The 19,340-nt window shown below is 35.1% G+C and overlaps 1 protein-coding gene and 1 long non-coding RNA gene across 3 annotated transcripts in view; one reads left to right on the top strand and one right to left on the bottom strand.

Moving 5' to 3' along the window:
- Positions 1-17,147, top strand: part of LOC125659673 (uncharacterized) — a 32,166-nt gene extending 15,019 nt beyond the window's left edge. The window contains exons 4-6 of one of the 2 annotated variants that reach the window (XM_048891419.2): positions 13,492-13,704; positions 16,497-16,523; positions 17,037-17,147. In XM_048891419.2, the coding sequence (XP_048747376.1) occupies positions 13,492-13,704; positions 16,497-16,523; positions 17,037-17,053 (257 nt within the window). In that variant the 3' untranslated portion in view covers positions 17,054-17,147. The remainder of the gene's footprint in view (positions 1-13,491; positions 13,705-16,496; positions 16,524-17,036) is intronic. The other variant, XM_048891420.2, reaches the window with a different exon arrangement.
- On the bottom strand, positions 8,268-13,492 carry LOC125659676 (uncharacterized). The gene is made up of 2 exons (XR_008798548.1): positions 8,902-13,492; positions 8,268-8,792 (listed from the first exon to the last, which is right to left on the bottom strand). It is a non-coding gene; the product is annotated as an uncharacterized LOC125659676 (long non-coding RNA).
- Positions 17,148-19,340: the final 2,193 nt, after the last annotated feature.

The following is a 19,340-nucleotide window of genomic DNA, read 5'->3' as shown; positions in this document are numbered from 1 at the left end:
TTCACGTATGTTTAACGGACCGTTTCACGCATGTACCACAGATTTATCACTTTCATATCGCATATATGTAACCGGTCTTAGGTGTACAGATAATCCACAAGATTTTTAAGGTCGTAGATTTGTTTGATAGTGGGAAACAATGAAAACAACCCAGTTTATGGAACTAGGCGGCAGCTTCCGAAATAAAGGTTAAGCTGCTTAAAACTCTTTTGTGATGACAGGTGTTGGTGTTAGCAAACCCTCTATAAATCAAATATACTTTATACCTTTAAGAACTCAATTGATAACGACAACACCCTTTGGAATCTCTTTCAAAACTAGATTTCCTGAACTATGTCATAAAAAGAACTATGGAATTCCCGTCAGGACTTCCTATTGGCTAGAACAAAATACTAAGACCAATCAGATGACAGAACAAGTATGACACCTACGAGATACATGAACTAATCCAATTCATGTTTCAACCGCACCCTTACCGATTAAACCATTATATTTAAAAGGGGTCTTTATAAGGTTTCTTTAACACACAACACAAAGTTTGTAAGCAGCTCAGTGCAATATGTATTGAAGTGAATGAATGTGAATGGTAATATAAAATATAAAACTAAACTAAGTACAACTACCCCCCCCCCCCCCCCCCCCCCCCCCCATTGAGAAATAACGGTCTCGTCATTTGCTACAAATAGTTACGGGGAAGGTAATACTTGCAACTAAGAATAATACGCCATAAAAAGTAGTTGACTTGAATTTTATTTAGATAATTTCAATAAATGAGTTCTCTCTTTACGTCGATGTGTGACCTCTAGCATTTCCCTGAATGTCTCTAAATCCTTGCTTCTCCTGTCATGGGTAACCTGATATGTACATGGTACAGTGTACTCAGCAAGTTTCTTTGGTGGCTGCTTGCTCTTAGCAAATCTTCGATTGATTCATTCTTGCTTCACGTCTCGCTCGAGAATTTTTCACTCATATGGAGACGTCACCAAGACCGATGAAGGGCTTCAAATATAGACCTATGCTCGGCGCTTACGACCATTGAGCACTTAGGGTTCTTTATCGTGCCACACCTACTGTGACACGGGACATCCGTTTTTAAAGTCATCTCCGAGGAATCGTGACATTCACACCTGATGCCGAGCGTTTGGCGATGGAACTGTCACTACCTGTTTTAACGACTTAGGTCTGTCGGGAACGGTATTCGAACACTGGCCTTCCGCTTGCGGGGCGAACGCTCTAACCTCTCGGCCAGCGCGGCGGTTTGTCGACGTTGAGCGCCAAATTTGTGAGTGATCTTGGATGTAAAAATAATACACCAGATGGTTAAGGTCGTAGATTTGTTTAATAGTGGGAAACAATGAAAACAACCCAGTTTATGGAACTATGCGACAGCTTCCGAAATAAAGGTGAAGCTGCTTAAAACTCTTTTTTGATGACAGTTTTTGGTGTTAGCAAACCCTCTGTAAATCAAATATACTTTATACCTTTAAGAACTCAATTGATAATGGCAACACCCTTTGGAATCTCTTTCAAAACTAGATTTCCTGAACTATGTCATACAATGAACTCAGGAATTCCCGTCAGGACTTCCTGTTGGCTAGAACAAAATACTAAGGCCAATCAGATGACAGAACAAGTATGACACCTACGAGATACATGAACTAATCCAAGTCATGTTTTAACTGGACCCTTACTCATTAAACTATTATATTTAAAAAGGGTGTTTAGGTTTCTTTAACACACAACACAAAGTTTGTAAGCAGCTCAGCGCAATATGTATTGAAGTGAATGGTAACATGAAATATAAAACTAAACTAAGTACAATTACCACATATACAGAACACATATCGCGTTAAAATTACGTAATTGACGAACGAATCACTACTACTACTAATAATATCCTTTATTTATACAGGATTGTAGTCCTGTCTATAACGTATATACATATCGAGAACATATATCACAAAACATGGAAATATCACAATTTATATACAGATAAAAACTAAATGAAAAGAGACAATAAACACACGAGTATCATTGAGGATCAAAATAATATTTGAGATAAGCTGATTTAAAAGATGTGTTAGGTGTGCATTTTCTTATAAAATCTGGTAATGAGTCCCATAAAATTGCTGCTGAAATGATAAAATATCTTCTAAAATATTCTGTTTCGGCTCTTGTAACACAAATAAAATTAGTAGAGCTCTGTTTTGTATTTCTTGTGTTTACCTCATTCACAAATCTAAAAACATGCAAATATGAGGTAAAACTTTAAACATAAGAATAGTTTTTCGATAAATAAAATAGTCAATCAAAGGCATTCATCTCTAATTTGATAGCATACAAGAAGCTGACACTTAATGAGGTACTTTGATGTGTAAAATGACCCTTGCTGCTATCTTCTGTAATTTAAAAAGCCTATCAATATTTCTTGTCTTGTTTTTTTGTATCCTGCCATACTGTACAAAAATAATTAAAATGAGGAAAAACAATAGTATTGTAAATTTTGAGTCGTGCCTCTTTTGACATAAAGGCACGCAATCTCCTTAAAACACCTAGTTTCTGACTAATTTTTTTATTACATAAGGCATCTGTGTGGTAAGACATTCATCGATGTAAAAACTTAAAGGTTTGGCACATTTGACATTTTCTATAAACATTTCAACAACATTAATACAAAGGTTTTTACATTTCGATAATTTCGGTGACGTTCCTATTAAAATACATGGGGTAGTCTTTAAATCTATCGTCAATTTGTTCTTATGCATCCATTTCATAGAATTTAATTATCCTTTAACTTTTTTCTATCACATCTAAAGATTTATCAGAAACATCTTGCGTGGTATCATCTGCATATATATTGACTGTACTGTGTTTGAGACATGTTGGGTAGTCATTTACAAACAGAATAAAAAACAGAGGACCCAATATAGAACCCTGAGGGGCTCCGATGGCAACATCTTTTACTTTGAGATGTCCCTTTCCATTTGCCACATTGCGATCTTTCATTTGAATGAAAGCATTTAAAAATATTTTCACAAATACCAAAAGATAAAAGTTTGTGCATCATAATTCACTCTGTCAAATTCTTTGCTTAAATCAATAAAAAGTACACCTGTAAGTTCCCCTTTATCAATGTTCTCAAGCCATTAATCAATATTACGTAAAGCAGTTTCGCAAGAATGATTTCGCCTGAACCCTGATTGATACTCTGTTAAAAGATTAATTGCATTAAAATACTCGTAAAAAGTGTTTTAAAACATGTCTTTTCATATTTTTGCTTATGATAGGTAAAACAGATATTAACATGGAATTACCCCCAGATTTGAAAAGCGGGGTAACCATAGTTTTTTTTTTCAATTCATTTGCAACGTCACCCTCCTGTATAGAGAAATTCATGGCGAAACACAATATGTCAGCTACAACAGCAATACACACTTTCAGTAATTTTACAAAAATTTCATCCATACCTGTAGCTTTTGAACTCGACGTACTTTCAATTTATTTCTTCAACAAGAAGCCCACAGGCCATATCGGTCACCTGAATACTAGTGAAAAAGTATCATTACTCCCATGAGCTACTAAATCTAGAAAAATTTCCTGTTCTGAATATCTAAGCTAAATTCTAATGTTCCGCAACAGTATAAAACAAGATGTGTTCTTAAAACTTCGCTGCCCTCAAAAGTGCATACACTGATGAAAGACTTTAAATAATAGTTGTATTTACATTAAAACAACAAAAGATATGACTAATCCTAAAACCATAACCATTTATTCCAAATTGACTATTCCAATTCTTTGAAATTTAGTATGAAGAATCGTTGGGACAAGGGAGACATAAATTGTAAATTTCAGGACTCCTGCACCCCTGGGACATTAGGGACGGGGCAAAAACTGCCAAGAATTGACCAATTTTAACACATTTTCTCTAAAACCACAAATGTGTAAGAAAACGTAAATGCATAGTGATGTAGAGCAGGAAGGCGTCTAACAAAATTGTAAATTTCATGATCCTTAGGGTAGGGCTTCTGACCCCAGGGCGGGGTCAAAATTGGTAAATAGTTTTTACGTTTAAAACACTTAAAGCTGTATGGTCCGAATCACATTATTTTTTTCCATTTCGTAAAATCGCTATTAAATGATCGCACGTATGTAGTTATGAGGCTGTATGACTTATCATACATTATTTCACCCGTTTTAACCAAAATTATTTGATTTTAAATCGATGTTTACAAATAACCGCGTCACTCTGCCATTTCAATTGATAGTCACATGATCAGTCGGTGGTCTGATCTGTGCAAAGCTATGTATTTTGTTACAAGAGTATCGTGTCATAAGTTTAATAGAAATAAAAATATCGAATACCTCTTAGTAATTCGTTGTTTTACGCTCTTTCAGCCTTAAAACTAGACAGTTGCGTATGAGTTAAGACATCATGTTGGGATTCCCCTGACGCGCGTGGGTCTATTTATAGACGTCTAACACTGTATAATTTATGGGATGATTTATATATGTACCACACTGTATTTACTTTCTAAATAATATTCTCACAGTTTTCTTTTACATGCAGATGTTTTCAAGTACATGTGTATGTAATTAAGGGAAAGTTAATAACTCTATAAAGTAATTAATCTGCTTTAATGTAATTATGTACAAAAATAATACATAAACATAGGATCATACAGCTTTAATTAACATCCTTAGTGCTATTGATACTAAAGATTCTAAAATTGTAAACTTAATGATCCTAGGGTAGGGGTTTATTGTATTAGGGCTGTGCCCAAATGGCCAGTTAGTAAATATGTGAACAAGAAAGTTTTTAATTTCTTGATAACTATCATTTTACATATTTTAAATTTGGTATGAAGCATCTTTTGGGCAAGGGGAACGTAAATTGTAAATTTCAGGACTCCTGCATCCCTGGGGCCATACGGGCGGGGCAAAAAACTGCTAAACATTAACCAATTTTCTACTCTACAACTGCATATTTATCAGAAAAACTAAATGCATAGTGATAAAGAACAGGATTGCCTCTACCAAACTTGTAACTTTCCCCGGGTTTGGGGTTTTGACTCCAGGGTGGACCAAACTTTGTATGTATTGTTTATATGTTCTAAACATTTAAATGATATCTGCTTTAATGTTATTGATACTAAATTGAAATTAAATGGATATTGAAAAGGAGTAGGTAGTCCTTTACCAAACTTGTAAACGATCCTAGGAGCCAAGGATTTGGTATAAGGGTGGAGCCAAACTTATTATGGTGATTATTATCTTTATCATTTGAAGGACTTCTTTAATTTGCTGATACAGAATATACACTGGATGCATATTCAAGAAAAGCAGAAAAGAATTAATAAAAAATGGTGAATTTCACAACCCATGGGTTATGACCCTAGGGTGGGTCCAAATCACTCATATCGTTTAATGTTCAATGTTGATACATATATTACATGTATATTATGTAAAGCCTTTCATCAATGTATGCGCTTTTGAGGGCATTGAAGATTTTAGAACACATTTTGTGATACCCCCCGAACGAAGTTCTGGGGGGTATATAGGAATCACCCCGTCTGTCCGTCCGTCCGTCTGTCTGTGCAGATTCGTGTCCGGGTCATAACTTCTTTGTTCTTTGACTTAGGCATACCATATTGGGCACACAGGTAGATCACCATGAGACGATGTGTCGAGTATCGTCATGACCTCTATATGACCTTGACCCCAAGGTCAAAATTAAAGGTGTTTTTTTTTACAATGGATTCGTGTCAGGGCCATGACTTTTTTGTTCTTTGACATAGGCATATCATATTTGACACATGAGTGTATCACCATGAGACGATGTGTCGAGTACCTTCATGACCTCTATATGACCTTGAACTTTGACCTCAAGGTCAAAATTGAGTACAGGGTTTTGACATAGTCATACCATAAGACACGGGTGTATCACCATGAGACTATGTGTCATGTACATTCATGACCCCTTTCTGACCTTGACCTTTTATATCAAGGTCAACATTATAGGTTTATGCCATGGATTTGTGTTCGGACTATATCTTCCATTTTCTTCTACAAAGGCATACCATATTTTTACACTAAGAGAAGAGGTAATTTACACCTATTAACAACACCCTTTGGGAGATTGGGGTAAGCGGGGGGTATTCTTAGTGAGCATTGCTCACAGTACATCTTGTTTGATACTGTTGCTGAATATCAAAATTTAGCTTAGATGCAAGGTGAAGATAACGAACAGTGATCAATCTCATAACTCCTATAAGCAATACAAAATAGAGAGTTAGGCAAACACGGACCCCTGGACACACCCGCCGTGAGCCATATATCCTGATCAGGTAATCGGAGTTATCTGCAGTCAAAATCAGTGTGCCAAGAACGGCTTAACAATCGGTATGAAACACGTCAGACAGCATTTGACCCAATGCGAGGTTGTACATGTATAGACGAATTACATCGTTATAACGACCATAGAATTTGCGAAATGCTGACTTCAATCGAGACTATTGAAACCCCTGTACCATCAACTTTTTTGTCAGTAGCTTACCTGGATTTAAAAACTGACTATACGCAGAACAACCTCTTGCGTATCGAATCATTTGAGATATATGAACACCATATGCAGGTGATCATAGAATATTGCTACATAAATATGGGAAGTTGACGATGGAAAAGCTGAATCATCCCGTCATACAGTTGAGTTGTCAGTTTGCCGTTAATGTCTACTTTCAATAAAATATCTAAGTATGAAGCAGAAGTGAACGACTCTGTGATGTCCTTTATTTCGAGCTCACAGGGATATATCAAATCGACATATGAATGAAAGCTATTATTGTTAATAGATCCAACGTCATCAATATATCTAAATGTCGAATTGAAGGCCACAGCGAGAGATTTTTTCTTCTCGCGTAGAAGTTTTTGAATAAATTCTGCTTCATATGAATATAGAAACAGGCCAGCTAACAAAGGAGCATAATTCGTGCCATGGAAATTCCAACAGACCACGAAGATATTGTCAATGAGGAACTCTAGCATATTTTTTATTTCAACTTCAGAGTACTTGTGCGTGGAATCAGAGTTTTTGAATGACTGATCACTAGATATGAATATTTCCGTTTCCCGTTTTTGTTGAAGAAGCAACTGTCTGTGATGTCAAAAAGTCAAAGTAAATTTCAGGACTCCAGCACCCCTGGGGACCCATCGGTGGGGCAAAAACTGCCCAAAATTAACTATTTTCATAAATCTTCTTCTCAAGAACCACATAAATCTAAGAAATACTAAATGAATAGTGATGTAGAGCAGGAGGGTCTCTACCAAAATTGTAAATTTCATGATCCCCAGGGTAGGGGTTCTGACCCCAGGGTGGGGCAAAGCTTGTTATATAGTGTTTATGTGTAAAACAGTTAAATTACATCTTCTTTAAGGATGGAGTCTTGTCAACTTCATTGTAATTAAAAAGTTTTCATTTTTTCACAGAATGTGCATTAAGATACACTTAATTCAAAAAGATGAAGAAACCATGGGGTCATCAACCTTAATTTTGCGTCAAAGTGAGCGGAAGTTCACTTTCTAAAAATATCACTTTTTCCGGATAAAATTGCAAAATTGAACCATACCTTACACAATTGTTCATAGAAAAAATTCTTGATGTTGATTTTCAAATATTTTAGTATGAATGTACAGTATGATATAGCAATTGTATATTTTAGGACAAAATTTATTAATATATACCCCAAACTTTTTCCTATTCTAATTCGAATTTCCTCTGTCTAATTTTAAAATTTTACTTTTTTGAGCCAAAACAATAAAAGTTCTTATGAAAATTATACAATGACCATATATTTACAAATTCCTATAATTTTGCTTAAAGATGGGCAATTCCTTATAGTTTATTCCTCAAGAAAAAAAAATTGCAAGTCATCACCCATTTAAGAAAGTAATTTTACTTAAAATGATGAGATTTATTTCAAATTCAAATTTTACATTCATTTAAAGCGACTACATATTATGATATACAATATCAAAATGTATTAGTGTTATAAGCAAATTATCAGTCATAATTTGCTATGATGCTTTGAAAAATATGATTTTTTACAAAAGCAACAATCACAAGCTAGCTGCTTTCGTAGACTAGAGTTTTCAAGCAGTCTAATCCGAATTTTCTCCATCATTAGTTTTTAAAACTGAAATACAGTTCTTTTTAAACTTATTTTTAATTATAACTTAGTTTGATGCATTTTAATGAATAAAAACACATTGCGTTGAAATTCAATCATTTTCATTTGAAATGAAAATGGAAATTTAATCAGATAATTTCATTTGGTACATTAATTTGTATCAAAATTCAGAGAACAATATCACCACCGTGTATATCATTACTGATGCAGTTTGCACATAATTTTTGCAGTTACTTTCCAATTCTTGCAATAATCTCTCTCTCTCTCTCTCTCTCTCTCTCTCTCTCTCTCTCTCTCTCTCTCTCTCATAAACAGAACATGTTAAATTGAGTATAGTATACAATAAACATTCATATTTGTTAACATGCATACATCGCTAATGTAAATGCAGAATTACTTTAGTTTGAAATTTTGAAACAAAATTAAGAGGAGCATCAATTTTCCAAGGATTGACTTCTACATTTTTCATTTTTGCTAAACATATTTCCATTAACATTTTCGATTTCTGTTATTTTTTAGTCTTTTGCTGTTATAGGTATTTTTGGAAAGGTATAGGTGGAAAACTTTTCTTCACCATACACGGCAGCTGTGTAATATGAGAATCTCTAGCTGGAAAATGAATTAACACCAAAATATAATACATGTATTCATTTAAGAAACCCTTTTCTCAACTGAACAATCAATTTGAATATTGGACAGGTAGTAAAAAGTAACAAACCTAATCCTTTTGATTCCAAGTCAAAGAGTACATGAGGAAAATGTTGCTGGCTGGAGTGCTGTTTGACAGTTGGCTCTGGTGCACGTACCATTGTCATATCAATCTCATCAAATGTAATCTCACACTTGAAATGTTCTCCTTCTCTCATCTCCATCAGTACTGTTGATTGCCTCCTAAAATTTTGATAGTCATCTTTATCTAGATTTAATGAAATGTTGTGATGAGAAGTCTACATTTTTAATAAAAGAAATGTATCAAGTTTTTATTTATTTGGAAATTAACTCTTCTGCCAGTTTTCCACTGTGAATTTACCCTAGAGTTTTCATATACCTTGTGAAAAAATTAGTAAATAATTTCAACATGCATAGAATGTTTTCAATATTTTTTTTTTTTTTTTTTTTTTTTTTTTGTTGCAATTTCAATGAAATAAAACATTGAATACTTATGAGCATCTAAATGCTTATCGTCCTTTCTACAGTAATTTAGCTCACCCAAAACAGTGGGCATCTAAGTGACATTGGACACATCTGATCAGTTCACCATAGAGAGAATTGTTATTTCAATATAAAATGAAAAGCATTCTATCCCTTCATTAAAACACTTCATGAATGCATTTTCACATCTCAAAAATATCTATAATAGTTAAAAATGATTTATTCTCAAAACAATCACTTATCTAAAAAACAACAAGAGGCCCATGGGCCACATCGCTCACCTGAGTCACCTTGGCCCATATCTGAAGACTTTCCATATATATTTGCATGTAAAACCCTAGTCCCTATTATGGCCCAAACTACCCTTTGCAAACTTGAATCTACACTATGTCAGAAAGCTTTCATGTAAATGTCAACTTCTTTGGCCCAATGGTTCTTGAGAAGAAGATTTTTAAAGCTTTTTCCTATATTTATATGTAAAACTTTGACCCCCCCCCCCACTTGTGGCCCCAACCTACCCCCCGGGGGCCATGATTTGAACAAACTTGAATCTGCACTATGTCAGAAAGTTTTCTTGTAAATATCAGTTTTTCTGACTCAGTGGTTATTGAGAAAAAGATTTTAACTATATATTTGTATGTAAAACTTTGATCACCCTTGTGGCCCCATCCAACCCCCGGGGCCCATGATTTGAAAAAACTTGAATCTGCATTATGTCAGGAAGCTTTCATGTAAATCTCAGCTTTTCTGGCTTAGTGGTTCTTGAGAAGAAGATTTTTAAAGTTTTTCCCTATATATTTGTATGTAAAACTTTGATCCCCCCTTGTGGCCCCATTCTACCCCCGGGGGCCATGATTTGAACAAACTTGAATCTTCACTATGTCAGAAAGTTTTCATGTAAAAATCAGCTTTTCTGGCTCAGTGGTTCTTGAGAAGAAGATTTTAAAAGATTTTTCCTATATATTTGTATGTAAAACTTTGATCCCCTATTGTGGCCCCATCCAACCCCCGGGGCCCATGATTTGAACAAACTTGAATCTGCATTATGTCAGGAAGCTTTCATGTAAATCTCAGCTTTTCTGGCTTAGTGGTTCTTGAGAAAAAGATTTTTAAATTTTTCCGTATATATTTGTGTGTAAAACTTTGATCCCCCCCTTGTGGCCCCATCCTACCAGCGGGGGCCATGATTTGAATAAACTTGAATCTGCAATATGTCAGGAAGCTTTCAGATAAATTTCAGCTCTTCTGGCCCAGTGGTTCTTGAGAAGAAGATTTTTAAATGACCTCACCCTATTTTTACATTTTTGTGATTATCTCTTCTTTGAAAGGGATATGACCCTACATTTGAACAAACTTGAAAGCCCTTCACCCAAGGATGCTTTTGGCCATGTTTGGTTGAAATTGGCCCAGTGGTTCATGAGAAGAAGATGAAAATGTGAAAAGTTTACAGACGGACGGACGCCGGACAAAATGTGATCAGAAAAGCTCACTTGAGCCTTCGGCTCAGGTGAGCTAAAAAAAAGTAAATAAAATAAAAAAGATTTCTGTAATTTGTTCATGATCAACCCCATTCCATTCAATAAGAGCAATTAAGATTTAATTTTTTTGAAATCCACATCATACCTTATGATTTACTAATTTTAGACCTGACTGGGATACCATACTTTTTCTCTTTAATCATAAACACATTTAATATAGTGCTTTTGTTGATAATGATCAACCCTATTACTTTTGATAAGAGTCAATTTTTAAAAAATCCACATCAGATGATTTACTAACCTGACTAGACCTGACTGGGACACCATACCTTTTCTCTCTAATTATAAACACATGAGCACTGGAATGGGGTTTTGAGAAAATGTGCATCTTTAATGCACGTAATTATCATTGTTTCATTGACGATGTTTAATTTGGTTGATACATAATTACGTCAGTGTACCTGAGTATTAAAAATTCATGTGAATGTGCGTGTACTTACACTGCACTGACTAGTAAAGAGTCTATTCTCTTTAGAGAAATCGAGAGGCATAGCCTTCATCGACTTTTCGCAAGCATTCATATTTTGATTCTGGAAAACGTGTAAATGCCGGAGTCGGTGACGGTTTATGCTTCGACCGACGTTTCGTCTCAGATGTACCTGGATTTACGCAATAGACAACTTGTTTTCAAACATTTAGCAGTAATGCACAAAACCGTCACAAGGAAATCAACACTTACTTGCTTTTAATCCATTTTCAACATGTCCCCTGTCCCGGGTTTAAATCACAACTCTGTTTACTTTCTCTTAACTGGTCCCCTATTTTGACAACTCCCAAGACTAGTTAAGGTAGTACTCTACATCGTCATAATGGCTGACTTCCTTTAAAAACATGGATGAAAAAATCGATATCAGCAATATTTGACTTTTTCTTTTCCACTTAAATACCTAGCCGAGTAGCTCAGTAGGTTAGAATACCGACTGCTGAACTGTAAGTCGCAGGTTCGAGTCCAGCAGGGGTTTTAATTTTTTTTCCAGATTACTTTCTATTAAAACTGTATTTTTTGACAAAATAAAGTAAATTTGAAAAATTTTAAATTCAAAATATTGTTGTACATATCCTCCACTTTTCATCTGCATCAAATTTCTCTGGTGTAGCATACCTCCTTAACGTAAACTCCATATGAGTGAAAAATTCTCGAGTGAGACGTTAAGCAAGATACAATCAATCAATCTCTTCTAGATGCCAAGTGTTTGTAATCACTATCTCTGTTTACATCTTAGGTTTGACGCAGCCATGGTACAAACGGGGCTCAAACTCATGACCTTCATGTTAAGAGGCAAATACTCTACCAATGAGCTACCGCAACTTAATCTACCAAAATTGACAGACTTGTGACTTACTTTTGTTTTGCGTCCAATCGTGGTTGCTTCTCTTAAGAGTCATCAGTTCGAGGGAGTTTTATTCAATGCCCGTTGATTAAAGCCATATAAGTGAGTGTTTTGTATCGTACCAACACCTACAGCGATTCGGAATCTCCTTTTGAGGTCCTATTTCATGGCGCTTAGTGAGGAAGTCCATGCGAATTTTAACGATAACCTACCCAATACTTGGGTTAGGGTAAGTTGATTCATGGTTTGACCCAGTTCGAATATACCTTGTATGGTGATGACAAGTTGACAAAGTCTACACCTGTAGTTCTTAAAACATTCTAAAAAGATCAATTTTGCTTATATAAACCTGAAATCGTATTGTAACCTGTCCTACCCGTGGAGGTCATTGTTAAGGATGCTTTGGTCTATTGTTCAGAATTCTAAGCTCATCTTATCTTTACTATAAAGTCCAATAAAGTGACTGTTCCGGCACTGCGTCTTTCGGGAAGGTTCAATACCACGTTAGATCGCGCCGGTTAATGAGAAAGTTTTCCCCAGTTTACTTTCGGAAGGTCGGTGGTCTCTTCCCAGTTACATATATCTGGGTTCTCTCTGCCACCAATAAAAACTGGGCGCCACCAGGTAATTGAAAAATCGCTAAAACTCATCAAAGATGCATATGACCGAGTTGGATTTTGGAAAATTAGGCACGCTTGCATTCATGAAAAACTTGCACAGACCCGACAAGCTCAAATCTATGGCATTTAGTGACAAAGTAATCTTGACCTCTAAATGTGATCATGTTATATAAGTTTCACAGAGATGCCCCTAGTAGTATGAAAGTTAGAGACCGGACGAGCTCAAATCTATGACATTTAGTGACAAAGTGACCTTGACCTTTTGACCTCAAAATAAATAGAAACCTTCCTCTTTTGGATGTTATCATGTTACATGTATGTAAGTCTCACAAAAATGCACCAAAATGTATGAAAGTTAGAGACTGGACAAGCTAATTGTGGACGCCGCCCGCCCGACTGGACGCCCATCCTTCGCAAATTTAAAAGCCGAAATTTGCTACGCAACTCGGCTAAAAATTGTTGAGTGTGGCGAAAAACAGCAAAAATGATAATAATAAAAACCCACGTTAGACGTTTGCATGATAAAGAACACGTACTGCTACGACCGTAAGCGACACGCTTATGACTAAATGTATGCCATTTCACTAACTAACGTATGTCGTCTATGTCAGAGTAAAACAATTCGAATGGGAAGTAAATCAGTGACTTCATTTCTAACTTGAAACAGCTGCCTTAAGAGTAGGCTACACTGATTACGAGAACCTTGCCCTGGTATACATGTGTTATGCCCGTGAGGTTAGTGGCATGTGTGACAGAATCAGTTTGCATGTATCCCTCCTTTCCCGAACACCCGTTTTATCCACATCTCAAAGGGCTGTTCTGGTGAGTCATATGGATATGGATTGCATTGAGGATAGCCACCTTAACCAAGCCATGACAGGTGAAATACTTTAATTTTATGCTGGGTTCATCGAAGGATTTAATAATTTCCGTTTATGTTTGTTTTACAAATTTTGATATTGGAGATGAGATGCATTTTATTCTTATGTGTCCTGCTTTAAATGATATTAGGCGACATTATATACCAGAAATGTTTCATACTAGACCTATTGTTATAAAATTTCATAATCTATTTGCAACCAAAAATGAAAAATTACTTTTAAAATGGTGTTAAATACATACAATTAATTACCGAGAGAGTAAATTCTCCGGTTTAAATGTATATGTAGTCTATTATTGTACTTATTCATTATCAAGATTGTGATATATATTTATATGAATTACTTATGCATGCTTGAATATTGTTTTTGAATGCTTGTTTAATATGTTCTCTTTATTATATACTTTCAATTTCATCTCTTCTTTTTTCTTCAAAAGTTTGCGGGCATATATCGACATTCCGGCCCGCAAACATTACGTCACAATAAAATTTCTACGCCGTTAAATTTCAAATTTTTCGTGTGTTTCATCTTTTACTCAGTTAAACCGATAAAGTTATTGTTAAAAATAAAATTATTGTTAGTTTCTAAATGAAATTGAAAGTATATAATAAAAAGGTTATACACTTTGTGTGGGAAATATGACGACCTCGTTTTTTGTCGCGAACGGACCTCGCAAGCGTCTACGCGCCAAAAAACTCGGTCGTCATATTTTCCCATACAAAGTCTATAACCTATAAATATTGTTCACAGCAAATGAGAAAAATAAAATAAAACTTGAAACAAAGCTCATTACCCTTTCTTCGGTGATCAGTATTTTCCAACACTGAGATCATAATATAGGACGATACTATTCACTGTATCCATAGTAAACAATAGCTTATTGTATCACAAACCATTAATATGAAAAGGTTATAATAACGCACAGTGGACGGTATCATAACTCCTTTAGGAATACAAATTTAAGGGTTCGGCAAACACTGACCCTTGAATACACCATAAGTTGGATCAGGTGCCTAGGAGGAGTAAGCATCCCCTGTCAACCGGTCACACCCGCCGTGGAAAACAGGAATTTGAAATCAAAATTACTATGTAAAGAACCGCCTAACAATTGGTATGAAGCACGTCAGACAGCACTTAACCTAACACCAGTTGTATTGGTAAATTAGATTAAGACAAATTAGATGGTTTCAGCTTCTCCATCGTCAACCCCTCTTTAGCAAGCATGCATGTGGAATATATGACTGTCGAATGAATGAAAGGTGAAGATAACGAACAGCGGTCAATTTCATAAATCCCATATAAGCAATACAAAATAGATAGTTGGGCAAACACGGACCCCTGGACACACCAGAGGTAGGATCAGGTGCCTAGGAGGAGTAAGCATACCCTGTCGATACGCAAGGACATGTTCTGGGTATGATCATATTTTAAATCGTGGTTAACTTCTGACAGGTAAGTTGATATTACAGAGGTTTCAACATTCTAGTGTAAAGTCAACATTTCGCGAAATATATGGTCGTTATAACGATCCATCTTTTTTTATAGTGCATCTAGGAGTCAGTAGTATTTGTTCTACTGTTAATTTTGGGTTCTTTATAGGAGTTATGAAACTGATCAGTGTTCGTTATCTTCCATTTTTCATGTTTCGGTCAATGCATCCCAAAAGTGTAAATTGTTTATCATTGACAATTAAAATTTAGGGCTGGGACGATTCAGGATTTGTTCGATTCGGTTCGGTTTCGATTCAAAACAGCACGATTCGGTTGTTTTTTCTTCTCCGACGATTCGGTTCATGTTAGGTTCAATTTATATGATTAAATCTCAATACAATTCTAATGAGTAGCATACTTTATTTAGTTTTATTCATGTTTTGTATAACTATATGTCGTAATTTGTAAACATCATATATTGCTGTTATAAGATTTAGAAATTCATTTCAAAATTAAGGATTATCTCCCTCTCGCATAGCTCTTATCCTTGAACGAATTTGACTCCACTTTTTTGGCACACTGTTTTTGCCTATAATAGCTCTAAAACGTCATTGTTATTTCGGTTGAGCATCACTGAAAAGACAATTTGTCGAAATGCGCATCCTGTGCATCAAATTTGGTACCGTATAAGTTTTACATCTATTCATAACTACACATTATAACGTTGATAGAAAAAGAAAACATTAACAGTCTATGTACAGCAAAATAGTTGATAATCCAATCTAAAATATATATGATATTGTTCTCATTTATATGTCAAATTTCAACAATTATATCAATTGAGAGTCGTTGAGAATATCTCTGTGACTGATTTACTTCTCTCTTATATTAACTGTCAAAACATTTAATCTGTGTCATCATCTACGGTGTTGATTTCACTCCAGCATTGATGGAAATGCTAAATGGCATGTAAAGATAAAGTGCAGTGATCTTACGGACCATATTTTGTTGGTATCCGAGTGGTGGAAATGCTAAATCTCAAACAGTAGTAATTTATATCTCTATTGCATAAAAATCCACATGTTTTGCACACCACACGGATGCCATATTTGTTGTTTTGAGGAATGTAAAATCTAAACCGAACCGAACTCCGGAATTTGTAATGGGTGCATCGAATCGAATGGTGTGAATCGCAGTGCCCCGAAAATTTCGGTACACCGCACAACCCTAATTAAAAAGTTGATTTAATAATCAACAGATAGAATGTGATGAATACAACTGTTTTAAAAACTATATGAATATTTTTCCTTATGTATATCAATTAGTGTTAACGTAACATTTGGATTTTCTTTTGTTTCCAGGTCGCTGTAAAGTACCTGTACCAACAAGTAAGTTTATTGATGTCAAAATTAATTGATATTATATTGGCGCATATTGGTATAATTATTATATGCATATCTCTATAGAGAAATATTGATATTGTGTGGTGAAATAAAAATCTAAAGCACTCCATAATAAGTTAAAAAATTGATTGCCATAAATTTGAGCTGTTGCTTTGTCGTTAATATTTATTTTCAATAACAGTGGGGAGTGTAACTATTTTGACACTCTTGATTAATTTTCATAAATAAAAATGTCTTTCGGATAAAGATGTATCAGTTAAAATTGTTTATCACAAAAGTTTGATACTTCTGAAAACTTTAAACCAGGAGAGTGCATCCTTAAATTCTAGACGAAATAAATCAAGCAGTAAACAAAATTTTGAAAATTCAAATGGTGGATTATTTTTATTTGATATCAAATATGGTCGTTATACATTGAATACCTTGAGATAACGTTTGGGACCCATGGGCCGCTTGGTTTTAATTCCAATAAACCACAGCTTTTTGTCCTTCTTTCAGTTCCCGTCGGAAAATAGTCAGAATACCGAACCAGCAAACATCAGAGAAGATGATTTAAAATGTTCATGTTTTCATTGTACATCCAGCATTTAAATACATTCTGCAGGCATATTTCCCAAGCATTGTTTTATTTTATAAGATTTTTTTCAAATACTTTTACTTGAGGAGAAATCACTTGGTGTTTCCTTCGACTTGATATTTAGATATTGATAAAAGTTTCATTTATCAACAATATTCTCTTTCATTCGAATGTCGAGTTGATGCAGAGGTGAAGACAAGAGGGCCATGGGCCACATCGGTGACCTTGGAACATATTTAAATATCTTTCCTTTATATTCGCATGTAAAACTTTATTGTGGCCCCAACCTACTCCCGAGGGCCACGTTTGTTTGTTTTTTTGTTTGTTTTTGTTTTTTTGTTTTTTACTAAATTGAATCTGCCTTATGTCATGAAGCTTTCATGTAAACTTTTCTGGCTAGTGATTTTTCCAATATATTTGTATGTAAACTTTTGATCCCCTACTGTGGCCCCATCTTACCCCCGGGGACCATGGTTTTTACAAACTTGAATCTGCACTATGTCAAGAGGCATTCATGTAAATTTCCACTTTCCTGACCCAGTAGCTTTTGAGAACAAGATTTTTAAATATTAACCCTATATGTTTGTATGCAAAACTTTGATCCCTATTGTGGGGGCCACAATAGGGATCAAAGTCAAAGTCAAAGGGGCCATGAATTTAACAAACTTAAATCTGCACTATGTCAGGACGCTTTCGTGTAAATTTAAGCTCTTCTGGTTCAGTGGTTCTCGAAACGAAGATTCTTCAAGATTCTTCCTATTAATTTGTATGTAAAACTGTGATTCCCTATTGTCGCCTCATCTTACTCTTGGGGGGTCATGATTTTAACAAACTTGAATCTTATTTTTGCATTTTTTGTGATTATCTCCCCTTTGAAGGGGGCATGACCCTTCATTTGAACAAACTTAAATCCCTTCACCTAAAAGTCGAAAATGTAAAACGTTTACAGACAGACGGACAACAGGCGATCAGAAAAGCTCACTTGATCGTTCAACTAATAACAGTAATAAATCTTTAACTCCTATAAAGAATACGAATTTGGCAAACATGGTTTAATGGAAACATCAGGGGTTGGATCAGATGTCTTATTAAGATTGTGTATTTCATGTTGATCTCTTGATCAGGTACCCGACGTGAGCTCTTTATCTTGATCAACTAAACAGATTTAATTAGTAGTCAACATTAATGAAAGGTGAAGATAACGAACAGTGATCAATCTCATAACTCCTATAAGCAATACAAAATAGATAGTTTGGTAAACACGGACCCCTGGACACACCAAATGTGGGATCAGGTGCCTAGGAGGAGTAAGCATCCCCTGTCGATCGGTCACACCCGCAGTGAGTACGTACAGAACAGCTTTATAATTGATATGAAATACACCAGAAAGTATTCAAATTAAGGACAGGTAGTCATTCTCTCACCAGAGGGCGCGTTACACAAGCTTCACATACACCTCTGTCAACACTTGGAATCACGTGACAATATAATTACCACGATATAAACAATGATTCTCGGTTTCCTTTCCCTTTAAAGCTGTATGACCCGATGTTCATGTATTATTTTTGTACATATTTACTTTAAAGCAGATTAATTACTTTATAAAGTTATTAACTTTCCTTTAATTACAAGCTTGAAAACATCTACATGTAAAAGAAAACAGTGAGAATATTATTTAGAAAGTAAATATGTGTGGTACATATATAAATCATCCCATAATAGACGTCTATAAATAGACCCACGCGCGTCAGGGGAATCCCAACATGATGTATTAACTCATACGCAACTGTCTAGTTTTAAAGCTGAAAGAACGTAAAACAACGAATTAATAAGAGGTATTTGATATTTTTATTTCTGTTAAACTTATGACACGGTACTGTTGTAACAAAATACACAGCTTTACACAGATAAGACCACCGATGATCTGAAAGTTTGAACTGGTCATGTGACTGTCACTTGAAATGGCAGTCTGATGCGGTTATTTGTAAACATCGATTTAAAATCAAATACTTTGGGTTAAAACAGGTTAAATAATGTATGATAAGTCATACAGCCTCATAACTACATACATGCGATGATTTGATAGCGTTTTTACGAGATGAAAAATAATATGGTCATTCGGACCATAAAGCTTTAAACGTTCTGGTAACAGGTGATACATCAGGGTCTTTTTATAGCCCACTGACACTTTAATACGTACATAATTATCACTTAGCTGTTTGTCT

This window comes from Ostrea edulis, chromosome 9, assembly GCF_947568905.1.
Source record: "Ostrea edulis chromosome 9, xbOstEdul1.1, whole genome shotgun sequence".
NCBI classification, from domain to species: Eukaryota; Metazoa; Mollusca; class Bivalvia; order Ostreida; family Ostreidae; genus Ostrea; species Ostrea edulis.
The sequence above is the reverse complement of the archived record's forward strand: the minus strand, read 5'-3'. Positions and strand labels throughout refer to the sequence as shown.